This window comes from Staurois parvus, unplaced genomic scaffold (genome assembly GCF_062004578.1).
Source record: "Staurois parvus isolate SC_StPar_1 unplaced genomic scaffold, SC_StPar_1.0 ptg000221l, whole genome shotgun sequence".
NCBI lineage: Eukaryota > Metazoa > Chordata > Amphibia > Anura > Ranidae > Staurois > Staurois parvus.
Genome location: NW_028318017.1, coordinates 1710453 through 1729303, shown reverse-complemented (window position 1 = coordinate 1729303; position 18851 = coordinate 1710453). Strand labels below are relative to the sequence as shown.

Sequence of the window (18851 nt, the reverse complement as noted above, 5' to 3'; positions counted from 1 at the left end):
GAGCTCTGCTAACCCCCATTCAGTAGTAACCCTGGGCTCTGCTGATCCCTCACTCAATAGTAACCCTGAGCTCTGCTGATCCCCCACTCAGTAGTAACCCCCCAGCTCTGCTAAGCCTCCACTCACTCAGTAGTAACCCCCAACTCTAAGCCTTCACACAGTATTAAACCCCAGCTCTGCTATGCCTCCACTCAGTAGTAACCCCCAGCTCTGCTAACCCCGACTCAGTAGTAACCCCAGCTCTGCTGATCCCCCACTCAGTAGTAACCCCCAGCTCTGCTGATCCCCCACTCGGTATTAACCCCAGATCTGCTGATCCCTCACTCAGTATTAACCCCAGATCTGCTGATCCCTCACTCAGTAGAATGCCCCAGCTCCACTGATCCCTCACTCAGTAGTAACCCCCAGCTCTGCTGTTCCTCTGGTTTGCTGATCCTCCTTTCTCTGGTCCCCGCTCACCTCACACTATATTGTGCTCATGTTGTGACATTGCTCACTCTTCTCCTGGCCTTTCTCCTGCTCTTGTTCCCCAGCTCTCCTGATCCTCTGACACTCAGTCCTCCCTTTCTGGTACCCATCCACCTTCCACTATAGCCTTGCCATGTTGCACACCACATGTGACGTCTGCTAGTTGCTTCACTCCAGTCAGACCCAGCTCACCTTCCCACCGCTCCATGCTGCACACCAGATGTGACATCTGCACCAGACACTCCCAGAATATAGACACAGGAATCAGAAGTGAGTGCTGGTGACATCTTTCTGGTTTGCTTGTTGGTTTCCCCGTGCATCCCGGGATATCTCATACCTGCAATACCTCCAAACCAAAAGCTGAATAAAAGCTGCAGGCACTGTTAGCGAGATTTGTCACAGACTTCTATGGAGGCTTTGGAGACACTTTGAAGCACCAAGAAAGTTACACGGGGATAATTATTGAAGCAAAGCAAACACAACATGTGAACAGGACTGTAAGGGGACCATTTTATTTAATGACAGCGGCTGTGATTGGCATTGAGAGCTTTATAAAAGAATGCCCAATGCCACATTCTGAAGCCAAAGTAAACGAGCCCAACGTTCACACAGAATAAATAATATACACTGATTTGTTTTTGTTTTTTTAACCAAAGAAATGTAGCAGTATATATGGAGTATATCTGAGGTGTATATCAGGGTGTGCTTCTTCCCCACATGAGAGCTGGGATGTCCAGCAACATTCATCTAGAAGACATTTCCCGCACTCAAGGCACTAATACACCTTCAGAGTTCTGTGAGATCTCTGATGTCTACAAAGACTGGATGTTGTTGAAAAACATTTCCCGCACTCAGGACAGGAATACGGCTTCTCTCCCGTGTGAGATCTCTGATGTGTGACAAGTACTGATTTTTTAACAAAACATTTTCCACACTCAGGACAGGAATACGGCTTCTCCCCCGTGTGAGATCTCTGATGTGTGAAAAGACTGGACTTGTCTGAAAAACATTTCCCGCACTCAGAACATAAAAATGGCTTTTCCTCCATGTGAAATCTCTGATGTCTGTAAAGACTGGATTTCTCTGAAAAACATTTCCCACACTCAGGACAGGAATGCGGCTTCTCCCCTGTGTGAGATCTCTGATGTTTGTAAAAACTGGACTTGTCTGAAAAACATTTCCCACACTCAGGACAGGAAAACGGCTTCTCCCCTGTGTGAGATCTCTGATGTGTGACAAGTACTGATTTTTTAACAAAATGTTTTCCACACTCAGGACAGGAATACGGCTTCTCCCCCGTGTGAGATCTCTGATGTGTGAAAAGACTGGACTTGTCTGAAAAACATTTCCTGCACTTAGAACATGAAAAAGGCTTCTCCCCCACGTGAGATCTCTGATGTCTGTAAAGACGGGATTTCTCTGAAAAACATTTTCCACACTCAGGACAGGAATGCGGCTTCTCCCCCGTGTGAGATCTCTGATGTTTGTAAAAATTAGACTTATCTGAAAAACATTTCCCACACTCAGGACAGGAATATGGCTTTTCCCCCGTGTGAGATCTCTGATGTGTGACAAGTACTGATTTTTTAACAAAACATCTTCCACACTCAAGACAGGAATACGGCTTCTCCCCCGTGTGAGATCTCTGATGTGTGAAAAGACTGGACTTGTCTGAAAAACATCTCTCGCACTCAGAACATGAAAATGGCTTTTCCTCCATGTGAAATCTCTGATGTCTGTAAAGACTGGATTTCTCTGAAAAACATTTTCCACACTCAGGACAGGAATGCGGCTTCTCCCCCGTGTGAGATCTCTGATGTTTGTAAAAACTGGACTCATCTGAAAAACATTTCCCACACTCAGGACAGGAATACGGCTTCTCCCCCGTGTGAGATCTCTGATGTGTGACAAGTACTGATTTTTTAACAAAACATTTCCCACACTCAGGACAGGAATACGGCTTCTCCCCCGTGTGAGATCTCTGATGTGTGAAAAGACTGGACTTGTCTGAAAAAAATTTCCTGCACTCAGAACATGAAAAAGGCTTCTCCCCCACGTGAGATCTCTGATGTCTGTAAAGACGAGATTTCGCTAAAAAACATTTTCCACACTCAGGACAGGAATGCGGCTTCTCCCCTGTGTGAGATCTCTGATGTGTGTAAAAGTTGGACTTATCTGAAAAACATTTCCCACACTCAGGACAGGAATACGGCTTCTCCCCCGTGTGAGATCTCTGATGTGTGACAAGTACTGATTTTTTAACAAAACATTTCCCACACTCAGTACAGGAGAACCTCTTCCCTGTTGGAAGGCCGGCCCGGTCCCGCACAGTCTGAGGTTCCTCAGGATACGAGGAATCCGATGGTCCATCTACACTGGGTGGTGCCGGATGGACATTGGAGGGAGCCGGGTTTTCTCCTGGACTATACTGTGTGATGTCCTCATCTTCTACTTTCCACTCTGGAGACAAAGTGAGACAATCCTCGGAGGTTTTCCTCATCTCCCGGCCATGGACTAAAATACAAAGACAAAGAGGATTACTAGACAGGAGCTGATTGGTTCCCCCAAACCAGGACTCCGCCCACATCAGGCAGCTTGGTCTCTGAGGAGCTTACAATTCCATCCTCAAGGGAACTAGGAAATGGCTCCTCTGACCTCCTACTAGGTCATTTCTTTATTCATGGACCTTAGTCAGAGAGTGAGGAAACAACCAGAACTGTCTTTTATAGGAGGGACAGTGATGAGGGGATTATAGGACGAGGGTCCCCACCCCCTCTATCACTCATCGCCATCTTCCCAACACAAGAAGTACTACACTTCCTTATTTACTCCATGATTTAGTCATGAAGAACAGCGGGGCTGAGCCCCACCAGAGGTCAGAGAGTGAGGATGGGGGGAGAACAACCAAGATGAAGACTGGACTGATCCTGAAGACAAACAGCATTGGGTTATACAGTGTAAGGGTCAAGACTCATATGTTTGGTATTCAGTGGACACTTAAATGTTTACTGTAGACAAGTTGCAGAGGTCCCACACCGCTGCCTCCCATCTGTTAAGAATGCACTCAGTGACTTAGGTCTGAGACATACAGACATATCCCTCCATCCGGCACAGCAAACAAAAGAGTAAGTAACCCTGGGAGAATTGTTCTGTCAGAGATTCTACCCAAGCATGAGGAAGAAGACCCACAGAACAGGTCCCAGATAACTCAAAACCTATGCTGAAATGAACATTTTGCTGCCAGCTGAACCCCAGAACCTCCATAAATCCAGTCTAGATACATAAAATTGTGTCTGCAGCACAGAGAAGGAAGATTATCCGAGAGAAATCCAGGAATACAGGACGGGGAACACAGCTCAGGAAAGTGACCAGGGGATTACAGGCTGATATCACCCAGTCCCCGCCCTACTCTGGACCAATCAGTGAGCAGTATGGGTGGAGGAATGGATTTAGTGTTCATGACCCACCTGTGCTGATCTCTGTAGGAGTGTCCTCCTCTATAAATGTCCCCGTTATTCCATCCTCCTCCATAGACTGCTGATCATCCCTCACATACGCCTCTTCTTCTTCTGCTTTCACCTCAAATTCTATATCGATTGGATCTCCACTCTAAATCAAGGAAATGAGAGAAAATATCATCTGTAAAATATAGGTTTTATTATTGTGACATCACATAAAAAAACCTCAGAGTGTCTCTACAAGTCAATGTTCTAGATTCTCCATCCCACCAACCTTGTAATGGTGAGGGATGGTGTGACCTTCCTGTGTGGAATCCCGGGAATACAGAGGACGGGGACATCTCTCTGCTGGGTTCCTGGTATTAGGTGGCTCCATCATATCCTTGTGTCCTTCTGAAAACTCCTCCATCACTCCATACTCCTCATCCTCCTCTTTATACTCTTCTTTAACATCGATATTCTCATCCCCGAGGATTCCACTCTGAAAGATATAATAAAACATTCATTGTAACAAACATGCTGTGTATAAATCACAACTACCAATAATTGTCATCATCTACCTGATGATGGTGAGGGATGGTGTGACCTTCCTGTGTGGAATCCCGGGAATACAGAGGACGGGGACATCTCTCTGGTGGGTTCCCATGACTGGATCCATCTGTAGGAAACACACACACTGACTGAATCCATTGTTTCTATGTGTTTATCAGATGATGGGGGATCTAGGTGGATCCTCCGTACTGCTCTCTCCTTTACAATAAAGTCTCCTCTTACCCGGTGATGTGAGGGGCGGCTGATTGTCCATCATGACGTCCTTGTAGAGATCCTTGTGTCCTTCTAAATACTCCCACTCCTCCATGGAGAAATAGACAGTGACACCCTGACACCTTATAGGAACCTGACACACACAATGATACAGTCACCATCCAGACACATCCCTTGTCTGTTACTGGAGAATGTCCCAGAATTCCCGGCACCGCTCACCTCTCCTGTCAGTAGCTCAGTGATCTCTCTGGTGACTTCTAGAATCTTCTTCTTCTTTCTCTCTTCTATCAGGGAGGGAGGTGGAGGCAATGTGATGTCATATGATCTCCAGACTTCACAGGAGGAAAACTCTACATCTGAACACAAATAGTCACATCAAATGATATTCCCAGAATCCTCCTCACCTCTCCATTCAGGTCTCCATTTTATTAAAGCCCCACTTCAGGCTGAGGTATAATTCCCCCCCCCCACAGGACCCCCACACTACGCAGGGTATAGGCTTGTTGCAGCATTCTGATGTCATTACATACAACGCAGGACCAACAGTCCCACTTTACATGTGAGGATACCAAGGGGCCCCACATCCTAAGAGCATCAGAAAAAAGCCAGATGGAGGGACATTGGGAGGAGGAGCTGTGAGGTCAGTTTGATGTCATAGGATTCTCTGACTCCGGATGGAGGGACATTGGGAGGAGGAGCTGTGAGGTCAGTGTGATGTCATAGGATTCTGTGACTCCAGATGGGGAGACATTGGGAGGAGGAGCTGTGAGGTCAGTGTGATGTCATAGGATTCTCTGACTCTGGATGGAGGGACATTGGGAGGAGGCGCTGTGAGGTCAGTGTGATGTCATAGGATTCTCTGACTTTGGATGGAAGGACATTGGGAGGAGGAGCTGTGAGGTCAGTGTGATGTCATAGAACATATAGACTCTGGATTAGGGACATTTGGATGGGGAGATTTGAGGGGTCCTCTATATGAGGCTCCTTTGTAAACCAAATCACTGTTCCTGGGGCATCCTACCTCTCCTAAACTGAAGAGTGACCTTTGACCTTTACCATCCAGAAATCTGTCCGGAATCTGTGGAAGTAAGCTGTCATGTGATCAGGTGACGTGCGGAGGAACGGAGTGTAAATAGCAGACAATTGTCTCCAGAACTCCTAATGGTGGGGATGAAAGCAGAAAAAAATGGCATTTCCTTTCTGTGTTCATCTGCAGTAAAGTTCCATATTATATAGCCTAGTAGAATCGTTTTCTTTAAATGTTCCTTCATGAACAACACAGTTAAGATGGATGAACTCCTAGGAATTGAATATTGGATAATAATGAATACAGAGGAAACGGGATAATCACTTACATATCAGCCTAACAGGATGTAATGAAATATATCTCTCTTTACATTTCAGTGACGGTGCCATAATATATGCATAGTGGGTGTAAACCTTCCTGGATTACCAACATAGATGGAAATGGTCTCCTCCTCCCATGCCCGCCTCCAGGACTTCTCCAGGGTGTCACCCATCCTCTGGAACTCCCTGCCCCAACCCATCAGATTATCACCTACTCTCCTCTCCTTTAGGTGCACCCTGAAAACCCATCTCTTCAGGGAAGCCTACCCCACCCACCCCCTGCTAACTTGCCGACCTCCTCCACTCTTCCTACCACCCCATCCCCCACAGCTATCTCCTTCTGTGCCACCATCCCCTCCCTCCTAGATTGTAAGCTCGAAAGAGCAGGGCCCTCGATCCCCTCATGTTTTTCATTGTATTGGTATTGTTCTGTCACATGTTCTGTCCCCCTTTGTAATGTACAGCGCTGAGCAAACTATTGGCGCTTTATAAATACTGTATAATAATAATAATGAATCCACAGTAACAAGTGACTGTAAAAGTGAATAAATGTTACATGATGAGAAATAAATACCAGTAGTGCTGGGGTGCCATGAAATAAATTAATGTGAATTACCATAACGGAGGTCAGAAAACATTCTCCTCACTGGAGATGTGAAAACAACCCCATGTGTACGGGTAAAGAGCAGTTACCATGGATATTCCAATAAATATATTCAAACATCAATGATTCCTTTTCTAAACGCCCCTCTAGGGGTTCCAAAAATTACTCTTTTTCTTTGATTTTAATAAGATTGCAACATGTTCACCCTATCAATGTCAGCCTTTTTTCATGATCTAAGTGATCGAATAAATATAAATATTGCATATACTTTTGTAGTGATATATTACTCCGCATAGGATTTAATGAACCACTTTACAGGCGGTTTTGCACTAGCCAACTGCCATTTTTTTGTGTTTCCATCCCCACCATTAGGAGTTCTGAAGACAATTGTCATTATTTGTGTTTCCAGTATTTTTAGGTTTATAATCCACACTTTTGTTTAACCTCCTTAGCGGTATTCCCGAGTGTAGCTCGGGGTAAAATTTCAGTACTAAGATCGGTAACCCCGAGCTACATTCGGGCTTACCATGCGGCGTTCTCCGGGGGTCCCTGTAGCACTTACCTTGTCCTTCGCTCCCACGATGTGTCCCCTGCAGCGTCCCCGTCCATCTCCTCCGGCCGATGCCGGCTTCCGTGTTCCGGTCCCTGTGACGTCGGGACGTTTGTGCGCCGGAACCGGCGGGAAATTTGAAATTTTTAAAAAATTTCATTTTTGCTGTCATTGCTGTTTCAAACCATTTCACATACATTTTGTCCCGAGTGCTTTGTCCGGCGCCCTGCCTGCATTTTGACTGTTCTTTCTGCCTGGAAACTTAGAAAAGTCCATGGCGTCCAAAAAGCGTCCCTTTACGTCAAAAGCGGTTTTAGACCGGCTAGAGAACAGTGATAGTAAATCAGAACCACTTGCAGAATTGAGTGATAATGATTTGTGGGGGAAATTCGTCATCAGACACTGAAAACGATTTTGCGACTTTGCTCAGCGATGTGCGAATTTGCCTCTGTATTTCAAATTTCAGTGTTTTTGGTTTGATTTTATTATTGAATTAAATGTATTATTATTATATTATTATTTTTTATGATTATTTATTAAATTATAATTTATGATTTCGTGTTTCAAATTTTATCATACCCGGGATGTTTACTAGACTCTTGTTCGGACAGATTTCAGTGAGTTATTCCTAAATTACAGCCTACAATAAAAAAACTACATATTTCCATGCAAAATAATGGTACCGCTTTCAGCACAAAAAATCTGAAATAATCAGACCGCCGAGGAGGTTAAGTGAGTCGGAGATACTATTAAGAAACAGTTACTGTATCAATGTGGATGGCACTTTTTCTCACTTATTATGGGGATGGATTTGGCGGCGTGCTGGTGCCAAGTTTCCTCCCCCCAGGGTCACTGCAGGTGTGGAGAAAAGCTGTGTAAGAGGATATGGAGGAGAGATGAGGAGGAGATCCAGGAATCAGGAGAAACGTCAGGGCAAGCAACAGACGAGCGCATCCAAGAGACCAAGCCGGGGTCACTACACAGAAAATCAATCCAAGGAAACAACAGGCAGGACGAGGAATAGCAAGAAGGAGCTGAGAGACAAATGAGAATATTGCTCAGCCAATGGGAGATGATCTCAGCATGACTTCCATCATGAAGGAGATGAGGGGGAGGGGAGGAAGTCACTGAAGGTGACCATAGATCCATGGAAATTCAGCTGGTTCAGCAGGGATCGCTCACATTTCCATCCATGTGTGGCCACTGCCGGATAAAAGCCACTCCCCCAGCAGCTGCAGCCAATAGCTTCAGTGCTGATCTGTGTATTCTGAGAGCGGAGGAGTCCCCCATTGTCAGAATACAAGAGTGCAGCGGGGAGGATTCCCCCATCCACCTCCATATATATTATCATCAACTCCTCCCCCTGAAGGGGTTAATCTGGGTTCCCACACTATATATGTGTGTATCATCATCTGCTGGACATAAAAGACGTCACAGTGACTATGGAGGAAGAGGACGGACGGACGTGACTGTGGAGGAAGAGGACGGACGGACGTGACTGTGGAGGAAGAGGACGGACGGACGTGACTGTGGAGGAAGAGGACGGACGGACGTGACTGTGGAGGAAGAGGACGGACGGACGTGACTGTGGAGGAAGAGGACGGACGTGACTGTGGAGGAAGAGGACGGACGTGACTGTGGAGGAAGAGGACGGACGTGACTGTGGAGGAAGAGGACGGACGTGACTGTGGAGGAAGAGGACGGACGTGACTGTGGAGGAAGAGGACGGACGTGACTGTGGAGGAAGAGGACGGACGTGACTATGGAGGAAGAGGACGGACGTGACTATGGAGGAAGAGGACAGACGTGACTATGGAGGAAAAGGACGGACATGACGGGGGGTTACTGGGTGTAAATAGGAAATAACATCTTATTACTAAAAAGGTTGTGTGAACCACAATGGGGCTCAGGGTAGGATTTCTGCTGCTGTTCCTATTTTTAGAGAAATGAAGTGCACATGCAGGCCGGACAATGATCACACTGACAACTGTGCAGTATAACCACATCCTCATCTGTTTATTGCAGGGCGGTGCCTAACCTTTTATACATAGAGAACAATAGAGTATACGTCAGTATTATGTAAATAGTCACATTCTAAAAGGCACATTTTGCTTGGCTGAAATATGGGAGAAGTGCAGAAACTTGAAGCCCGTTATCTCTTCACTCCCCCTCACATATCCAAGGCGTAAGTGAAATCCTCTCAGTGAGAAGGGAGGGGTTGAGAACATCGCTCTGAACAAACAAGTTATGGAGGACTGCAAAGCCCAGCAGACAAAATATATATATATATATATATATACACACACAACACATATATTTAGAAATATGAAAAAGTATAAAAGTAAATATATATATATATATATATATATATATAAAATGTATATTTTAAACAGGAAACAGAACAGGCATTTTACCAAATCCATCACATTACCTCCTCTGCTGCCACTTCCACCAACGTCTCCTCTCTACTTCCTCCCCACTCACCTCACCCGGAACTTCCTATTTTTACTGACATCACTTCCTGTCTGTACCTAACATCACTTCCTGTCTTTCATCGAGACTTCCTGTCTGGGTAGAAGTGAGATCCCCACCTTGTGGAGCTCAGAGGAACTACAGCCTCGAGAAGCATCTGGTAGTGTGACCCCGGCCTTGTGCTGGGTGTGTATGGACTGTAGATCCTTATAGAGGGGTCACCTCCACTCCCACCAAGGGGGACAGAAATATATGACTGCTCGGGGGAGGGATTTTGGCCCCTTTGATTTTGCAGTAACATTGATTGCAGATTTTCTTATTACCGGTACTTGTATATGCTTTACATATATATTTTGCTTTGACATCAGTCCCTAACCCTCAAGAAGCATACAATCTAAGGTCCCTAACTCACATACACATACTAGGGCCAATTTGGACAGGAGCCGATTAACCTCCCAGAATATCTTTGGAGTGTGGGAGGAAGCTAGACTGCCCAGGGGGAGCCCATGCAGGCACAGGGAGAACATGCAAACTCCAGGCAGGTGGTGTTGTGGTTGGGATTCAAACCAATGACCCCAGTGCTGCCAGGCAGAGGTTCTAACCACTTAGCCAATGTGCTGCCATATTTAGTTGTGTAGAACATCTGGTATATGGATACAAAGCCCCCCAGCTGGGAGTAAAGGGTGGAAATGGCTGGTGACCCCCAGATTTGGGCAATGATGTCATCACTATAAATGGATAAAACCCGCGCTATGTGTAACAACTCCAAACCTACAAAAACCTTCTAGCGGACTGCTGCTGTAACAAAGGGAAGGATTCCCTGTCATCTAGAAGAGCATTATGTGTCACTGCGCTGTCCTATTGTGTGTGCACAGAAATCATCACAAATACACTACAAATATGTGGAGACATTCAGAGATAAAGAGCTCGGGGCTCCAAATCCTATTCTCTGCACATCCACTGCTTCCACTTTACACCCACTTCATTGGTCTTATGAGGTTTATCAATAAATGAAGGAAACTGAACCGTGTGCAAATCCATCCACAACATAAAGTGCTTTGTGCTCAAGATGCTGCTCCCTGCAGATCCACTGCTTCCACTTTACACCCACTTCATTCATCTCATCAGATTTGCTGCTATAGGAAATCATCTCAAATCCTGTGCAAATCCATGGAGACGGACAATATTGTGTGCTCAGTATAGTGTTCTCTGCAAGTCCACCGCTTCCATTTTGCATCTACTTCAATCCACTTATTTTACTCCAAAAATCCACCAATCAGTGAAAAGTTGATAAGGTGGGAAAGTGCTCCGCCCTCCAAACATGGCGGCTGTAGTGTAGCCACGCCTTCTTCCACCTCTTGTACACGGGATGGTGAGGGCGCCCCCTAGTAGTGCTTCCCCCTCACCACACCAATAGGACTCCCAGCTTTTCAGCTCCCAGAGTCAGAAACATCCTTCACACTCTCCTCATCTCCGATGGTAAAGGAACCGGATCCTCCTCGCTCACTCCTGCAAGTCTGCTGCGGGTTCTGTCAGTCTCCCTCCTAGACTCCGCCTCCAACCGCCATTCCAGCAGGAGCTCCGCCTCTAAATACACACTCAGGGAGGAGAGAAAGGGGAACCCGACATCATGTGACACCTTTTATTACATGGAAATACGAAAATCAACGGGACTAATGCAATCACATTTACTGCAAAATCAAAGGGGCCAAAATGTGTCCCCCGAGCAGTCATATATTTCTGTCCCCCTTGGTGGGAGTGGAGGTGACCCCTCTATAAGGATCTACAGTCCATACACACACAGCACAAGGCCGGGGTCACACTACCAGATGCTTCTCGGGGCTGCAGTTCCTCTGAGCTCCACAAGGTGGGGATCTCACTTCTACCCAGACTTGACCTCCCCTCTGTCCATCCAAGTATAAATTCAGTACAGTCCATGGGACGGCTGGTGAGGTTCAGGTTGTCATTCCTTGCTCTCTCCATATCACTGCACTTATCTCCTGCCCTCTCCATATCACTGCACTTATCTCCTGCCCTCTCCATATCACTGCACTTATCTCCTGCCCTCTCCATATCACTGCACTTATCTCCTGCCCTCTCCACATCACCGCACTTATCTCCTGCCCTTTCCATATCACCGCACTTATCTCCTGCCCTCTCCATATCACTGCACTTATCTCCTGCCCTCTCCATATCACTGCACTTATCTCCTGCCCTCTCCATATTGCCGCACTTATCTCCTGCCCTCTCCATATCGCCGCACTTATCTCCTGCCCTCTCCATATCGCCGCACTTATCTCCTGCCCTCTCCATATCCCTGCACTTATCTCCTGCCCTCTCCATATCCCTGCACTTATCTCCTGCCCTCTCCATATCGCCGCACTTATCTCCTGCCCTCTCCATATCGCTGCACTTATCTCCTGCCCTCTCCATATCGCTGCACTTATCTCCTGCTCTCTTGGTCCACATAATGTCACCGCTACAAAATCACTGTGGCATCTGCCCTCATATAAATCTAACTCCCACCTCACCTCCCTCACCCTCCTTTTACTACTAACTTCTGGAGACATTGCCCCAAACCCTGACCCTCCACCATCAAACTCCAACCCACAGAAGCAGCAGCCTCCACTCTCTGGCCTCAGCCACAACCCTCACTCTCTCATCTCAATCCCCCTGCTTCCACGCACCAACCCCTCCCTCCTATGTGCCCTCTGGAATGCCCGCTCAGCCTCTCTACTATCAATGACCTCTTCCTCTCCCACTCCCTCAGCCAACTTGCTATTACTGAAACCTGGCTCCAGGATTCCGACTCTGTCTCCTCCGCTGCACTCTCCCATGGCAGCCTCCTCAAGACTCACTTGCCCAGACCCAGTGGACAAAAAGTGGGTGGAGTCTGACTTCTTTCCCCACAAAGCACGTTCCAGGTTCTTCCTGCCCCTCCGTCTCTGTCTCTCATATGCTAGACTCATACACCTTACCGACCGATCAGTGACTGCCGCTAGACTCATACATCTTACCAACCGATCAGCGACTGCCGCTAGACTCATACACCTTACCAACCGATCAGTGACTGCCGCTAGACTCATACATCTTACCAACCGATCAGCGACTGCCGCTAGACTCATATACCTTACCAAACGATCAGTGACTGCCGCTAGACTCATATACCTTACCAACCAATCAGTGACTAATGCTAGACTCATACACCTTACCAACCGATCAGCGACTGCTGCTAGACTCATACACCTTACCGACCGATCAGTGACTGCCGCTAGACTCATTCACCTTACCAACCAATCAGCGACTGCCGCTAGACTCATACACCTTACCAACCGATCAGTGACTGCCGCTAGACTCATACACCTTACCAACCGATCAGTGACTGCCGCTAGAGTCATACACCTTACCAACTGATCAGCGACTGCTGCTAGACTCATACACCTTACCAACCGATCAGTGACTGCTGCTAGACTCATACACCTTACCGCCTGATCAGTGACTGCTGCTAGACTCATACACCTTACCAACCGATCAGCGACTGCTGCTAGACTCATACACCTTACCATCCGATCAGCGACTGCTGCTAGACTCATACACCTTACCAACTGATCAGTGACTGCTGCTAGACTCATACACCTTACCAACCGATCAGCGACTGCTGCTAGACTCATACACCTTACCATCCGATCAGCGACTGCTGCTAGACTCATACATCTTACCAACCGATCAGCAACTGCCGCTAGACTCATACACCTTACCAACCGATCAGAGACTGCTGCTAGACTCATACACCTTACCAATCGATCAGTGACTGCTGCTAGACTCATACACCTTACCGACTGATCAGCGACTGCTGCCCCTCTCTGCCAATCCCTTCACTGGCCTCAGCTCAGTGTCCTCCACCCCTCTCTGCCAGTCCCTTCACTGGCTTCCACTAACCCAACATATAAAATTCAAAAAACTAACCACAGTTTACAAAGCCATCCACAACCCTGCCCTTAGCTACATTGCCAACCTCATCCACAGATACCGCCCAAATCGCCCACTCTGCTCCACCCATGATATCCTCCTTTCTAGCTCCCCCATCACCTCCTCCCACGCTCACCTCCAGGACTTCTCCATAGCCTCTCCCATCCTCTGGAACTTCCTACCACAGCATGTCTGGTCAGCCGCCAACCTGTCTGCCTTTAGGTGATCTTTGAAAACTCACTTCTTCAGGGAATCCTACCCCACCTCCACCTAAGAACTGTACTTGAATCACCTCCACCAGATCATCCCCCGCAGCTATCACCTTTTGTATCCCCTCCCCCCTTCCTTCAGATTGTAAGCTCCACAAGCCGGGCCCTCCTATTCCTTCTGTACTGAAATGTATTGTAATTTTACCGCCCCCTTATATTGTACAGCGCTGCGCAAAATGTTGGTGCCATAAATCCTGTATAATAATAATAAAACCCAGACAGGAAGTCTCCATGGAAGACAGGAATTGATGTCAGGTACAGACAGGAAATTCCAGGGGAGAGGTGATTCTGGGAGCAGTACAGACATTCCTGGATCTGGCAGCAGAGGAGGTAATACGTAGATGAACCCCTTCAGGGGGAGGAGTTGATGATAATATATTTGCTCCCAATGCTGGCCTACATGGTTCAGTTTTATCGTTCAGCCAGCGGGATGACCATAAAAACTGAAGCGATTCCCCCATCCACACATTGGAGGTGGAGGGGGGAATCCTCCCCGCTGCACTCTTGTATTCTGACAATGGGGGGACTCCTCCGCTCTCAGAATATACAGATGAGCACTGAAGCTATTGGCTGCAGCCGCTGGGGGAGTGGCTTTTATCCGGCAGTGGCCACACATGGATGGAAATGTGAGCGATCCCTGCTGAACCAGCTGAATTTCCATGGATCTATGGTCACCTTCAGTGACTTCCTCCCCTCCCCCTCATCTCCTTCATGATGGAAGTCATGCTGAGATCATCTCCCATTGGCTGAGCAATATTCTCATTTGTCTCTCAGCTCCTTCTTGCTATTCCTCGTCCTGCCTGTTGTTACCTTGGATTGATTTTCTGTGTAGTGACCCCGGCTTGGTCTCTTGGATGCGCTTGTCTGTTGCTTGCCCTGACCTTTCTCCTGATTCCTGGATCTCCTCCTCATCTCTCCTCCATATCCTCTTACACAGCTTTTCTCCACACCTGCAGTGACCCTGGGGGGAGGAAACTTGGCACCAGCACGCCGCCAAATCCATCCCCACCATTAGGGGCTCTGGAGACAATTGGCTGCTATTTACACTCCGTTCCTCCGCACGTCACCTGATCACATGACAGCTTACTTCTGTGATGGATTTGGTAAAATGCCTTTTTTGTTACCTATTGAATATATATATATATACGCTATTTCTATAAGTTTTATAAATATTTACTTTTATACTTGAATATATATGTTGTGTGAATATTTTCTGCCTGCTGGGCTTTGTGGTACTTTAAGAAATCCTTGCTTAAGAAATATTTGCTCACAGGAACAGACCCCCTCCCATCGTGTGATTTGGAAGACAAAAGAATGTTTTTCTCTTTTTAAGATAAGACTGAAGAAGATCACACCTATACCATGACGGAGATTGTTTTCGTGTAAAGTGACCAATCAAAGACTAATATAATGCTTATGCTGTTGTCACATGACTCTTGCATCATTCTGCATATATAAGTTCACTTTCTCATTATAATAAACTAGAAGTATTCATAGACTGAACTTGTGTGTCAGCGTGAGTGTCTTCCAATGTGCGCACATTTCAAAGCTAGCGTCATAAATTTTGGACAGGAACAGATAAGCACTGGATGATTAAGTCCATGACTAAAACAATTTGGTGCCGAAACCCGGGAACTGAGTAATGAACCTGCAGCCAGCCGACATGAAAAGGGCATTAGCTGTCAGTCAAACTGGACAGGCCTGGAGATTGATCACCTCTTGGAGCATGGTAAGATATATTTTGCTATCTTACCATTGCTTATCCTGTCTTTGTTGTTGATTCATACCTGTGCCTAGTACGGCTGCTAAAGGTCACTAAAGGCAGGTAACCTTGTATGCCCGGAGTTTATTTAAATATACCTGCATGTGCTTATCTGTTGCCTGGGTCTCTGTTGTGTGTTTTTATGTATCAGTCTTGAGGTGGAAGAGGAGTGGACCTACTGAGGGTTTTGACACATAATTTCTCTGGGTGTGTGGTAACCTTGTGTGTTGACCACCACAGAGGAGGTGTCGGTTTACGCGTCACTTTAGTGTGACAGCGGGGTGCCGTAACTGTTTGTTTGGGTTACGATGGATGAGTTATTCAGTGATCTGTACTCAGAGCCCACCAAGATAGACTGCTATGTTATGTCCTAAATGTGTGTCTGTGAGCTAATGTTTGCCATTCATAACAGAAGGTTGGGGTTTGTTAAGGGTTAAGGAAAGTCTGGACAGCAGCCTGTGAAGTGTCTTAGATTCCTGTTAGAAAGGACAGAGAAGGGGGGAGGAGATGGGTCAGACGCTGATAAGACCCCTAGAAAGGAATGTTAGCACGTGACCTGGTTGCAGAGAGAGGAGAGGAAAAGTATGTGGAATTAAAGATAAGGAGGTATGGCAAAAAAAAAAAAAAAGAGAAGAAAGATGTCTTAGTTGACAAACGTGCTGAGGACAGCAAGAAGTTTGGTATAACGTAGCCAAAGTTATCCACAAAGCGTAGTGGACAGAACAGGTATTGCTACAGGAAAAAAAAAACAAAAAAACTGTTTATGTATACCATTAATGTGTTAAATATTGAAAAGGATTACTGGCATGTCATATTGTGAAGAGATGTGAAGGAAGTGAAGCAGTTAAAAAGTTATCTAAAGTAGCGAAAGTTTGTAAGCTGAAGGTCAGGACTGGCATAAATCATTGTAGGAACAGAGAGGAATGTTATGTGAAAAAAGGTTTGCTGAACGTGACAGAAGCTTGGTAAAAAAAAAAACAAAAAAAAACTGTAAAAAGCGTTGCATAAAGGATAGTTGGAAGAAATTCAATAAAATGGCGATTGTATAATGTATCATAAAAGTGAAAAGGGACAGCCCTGCCCTTTTGTCTAACGCCTACTTTATTCCCATAACCCCAGCCCTGCCCAGTACACTTCCTGCTAGAAGCCATCTTGCTACACCTGTGTTGTCATTTCCTGCCCTGCCCAGTACACTTCCTGAAGGCAGCCATCTTGCTGCTCCTGCTTTGTCCCTTCCTGCCCAGCTCAGTACACTTCCTGGAGGCGGCCATATTGGTACACCAAATTAGACAAATGGAAGGCCAACGCCTTGAGTGAGCCGCCTCTACCCAGTGTGTCCGGTCTTACAAGTCAATGGTACATTCTACGTGGCACCGGATGTGCTGAGCAGAATCCCAAGTTGTCTATGGTCCACAGGACCCAAAGATATTGGACGTTTAGGTACCCCCAATTATGGTGGAACTGAAGCCTGGAGCTCCCATACCCAGGAAACCACAGTACACACTGAAACCAGCGCAATCCAAGGCCATTTTGAAGCAGGTCAAGTCCCTTGTGGCAAATGGTGCACTCGTACTTTGTACCTCTCCATGTAATACACTTTTGTTCCCGATAAGAAAAGAAGACACCCAAAGGAGAACCAGAGAAGTACAGGATGATAGAGGACCTCCGAGCAGTGAATGAAGCCACTGTTTTAGAGACACCTATCGTTCCAAATCCCCACACTTTACTCACAGGGGTCTCTCCAACAGCAAAGTATTTCACCATGGTGGACCTGGCAAATGCATTCTCCAGCGTTCCCTTGTATCCTCCCTGCAGATACTTCTTCGTTTTTACCCATGAGGGGCAGCAATACACCTGGGCAGTTATGCCACAAGGGGGAGCAAAATTCCCTGAGCCAGTTTGCCAAAGCCATGACCACCATACTGGGCACGTGGAAAAAGGAACATTCGGCAGTGGTCCTTCTTGTGGATGACTTTTCCTCTGTGCTGATGACCTGCCCACGGCTGAAGAAGCCTCAGAGAGTTTACTATGTTACTTGGCACACCAAGGCTGTAAGGCCTCTAAACCGAAGTTTGAATGGTGCTCTACAACAGTCGTATTCTTGGGCCACTGCCTCTCACATGGAACAAGGCATCTTACGGAGGAAAGAGTTAAGGCCATCCAGAACTTGCCACTCCCTTTAGGCCAGAAGCCACTCCATGCCTTTCTTGGCCTCATATCCTACTGTAGGTCATGGATTATGCTCTCAAGTCTGAGCCCTTCCATCTGTCTGAAGAGGCCGACTCCAACTTTTTTGGCTCTAAAACGCTTATTTTCTTCAGCCCCAGCCCTGGTTCTACCAGACTACGAGAAACCTTGCAAACTGTTCGTGTCTGAACGCCAAGGCCATGCCACAGGAGTATTGGCCTAGTCCCATGGCGACCGCCTACGACCTGTAGGCTCCTACTCATGCCGTTTAGACCCAGTGGCTAGAGGAGCACCGTCATATCTGCGTGCAGTTTTCGCTGCTCCAGCTCTGCTGGATAAGACCTCTGATATCGTACTGGGACATGAACTTGTTCTTCTGGCACCGTATGCCATTGCTGCCATTTTAAACCAAGTCCAACCTAAATATTTGTCCACAGCGAGGCATCTTAGACTACAGTGTTCTCTCCACCTTCCTGATAATGTCACTCTCCTACGTTGCCAAACCCTGAATCCGGCCACTCTCCTCCCAATTGCTGAGGGGGGTAATGAAGGTAATGCAGAAAGTGGAGAGGATGATGGAGCCACTGAGCCTCATAATTGTTTTGAAGTGATCAAAATGTAGATCTTCCATCTCCCCCACAGTGAGTGGAACACCTCTGCAGGATCCAGACTTCACTTTCTTTGTTGATGGTTCCAGATATGCAGATGAAGGAGGCAAATATTATACAGGATTTGCGGTCACTACTGTAGACACAGTCCTACAGGCAAGAGCCCTATCGCCAGCAATATCTGCACAGGGAGCTGCACTTCAAACACTCACAACAGCATGCCAGATGATGGAAGGAAAAAGGGCCAATATCTACACAGACTCCAGATATGCCTTTGGGGTGGCCCATGACTTTGGACCCATATGGAAGGCAAGAGGATTTATGACTGCAGCAGGTACGTCCATAAGACATAGAGCAGCCATTGGACGACTGCTGGAAGCACTCCTTCTACC

General features: G+C 46.8%; 1 protein-coding gene across 1 annotated transcript; it reads right to left on the bottom strand.

Annotated features, from left to right (window-relative positions):
- Positions 1-964: 964 nt before the first annotated feature.
- On the bottom strand, positions 965-3000 carry LOC149460746 (uncharacterized). The gene has a single exon (XM_089679276.1). The coding sequence runs from the start codon at positions 2966-2968 to the stop codon at positions 1244-1246; it is 1725 nt and encodes a 574-aa protein (XP_089535402.1). The 5' UTR covers positions 2969-3000; the 3' UTR covers positions 965-1243.
- Between the last annotated feature and the right edge of the window lie 15851 nt (positions 3001-18851).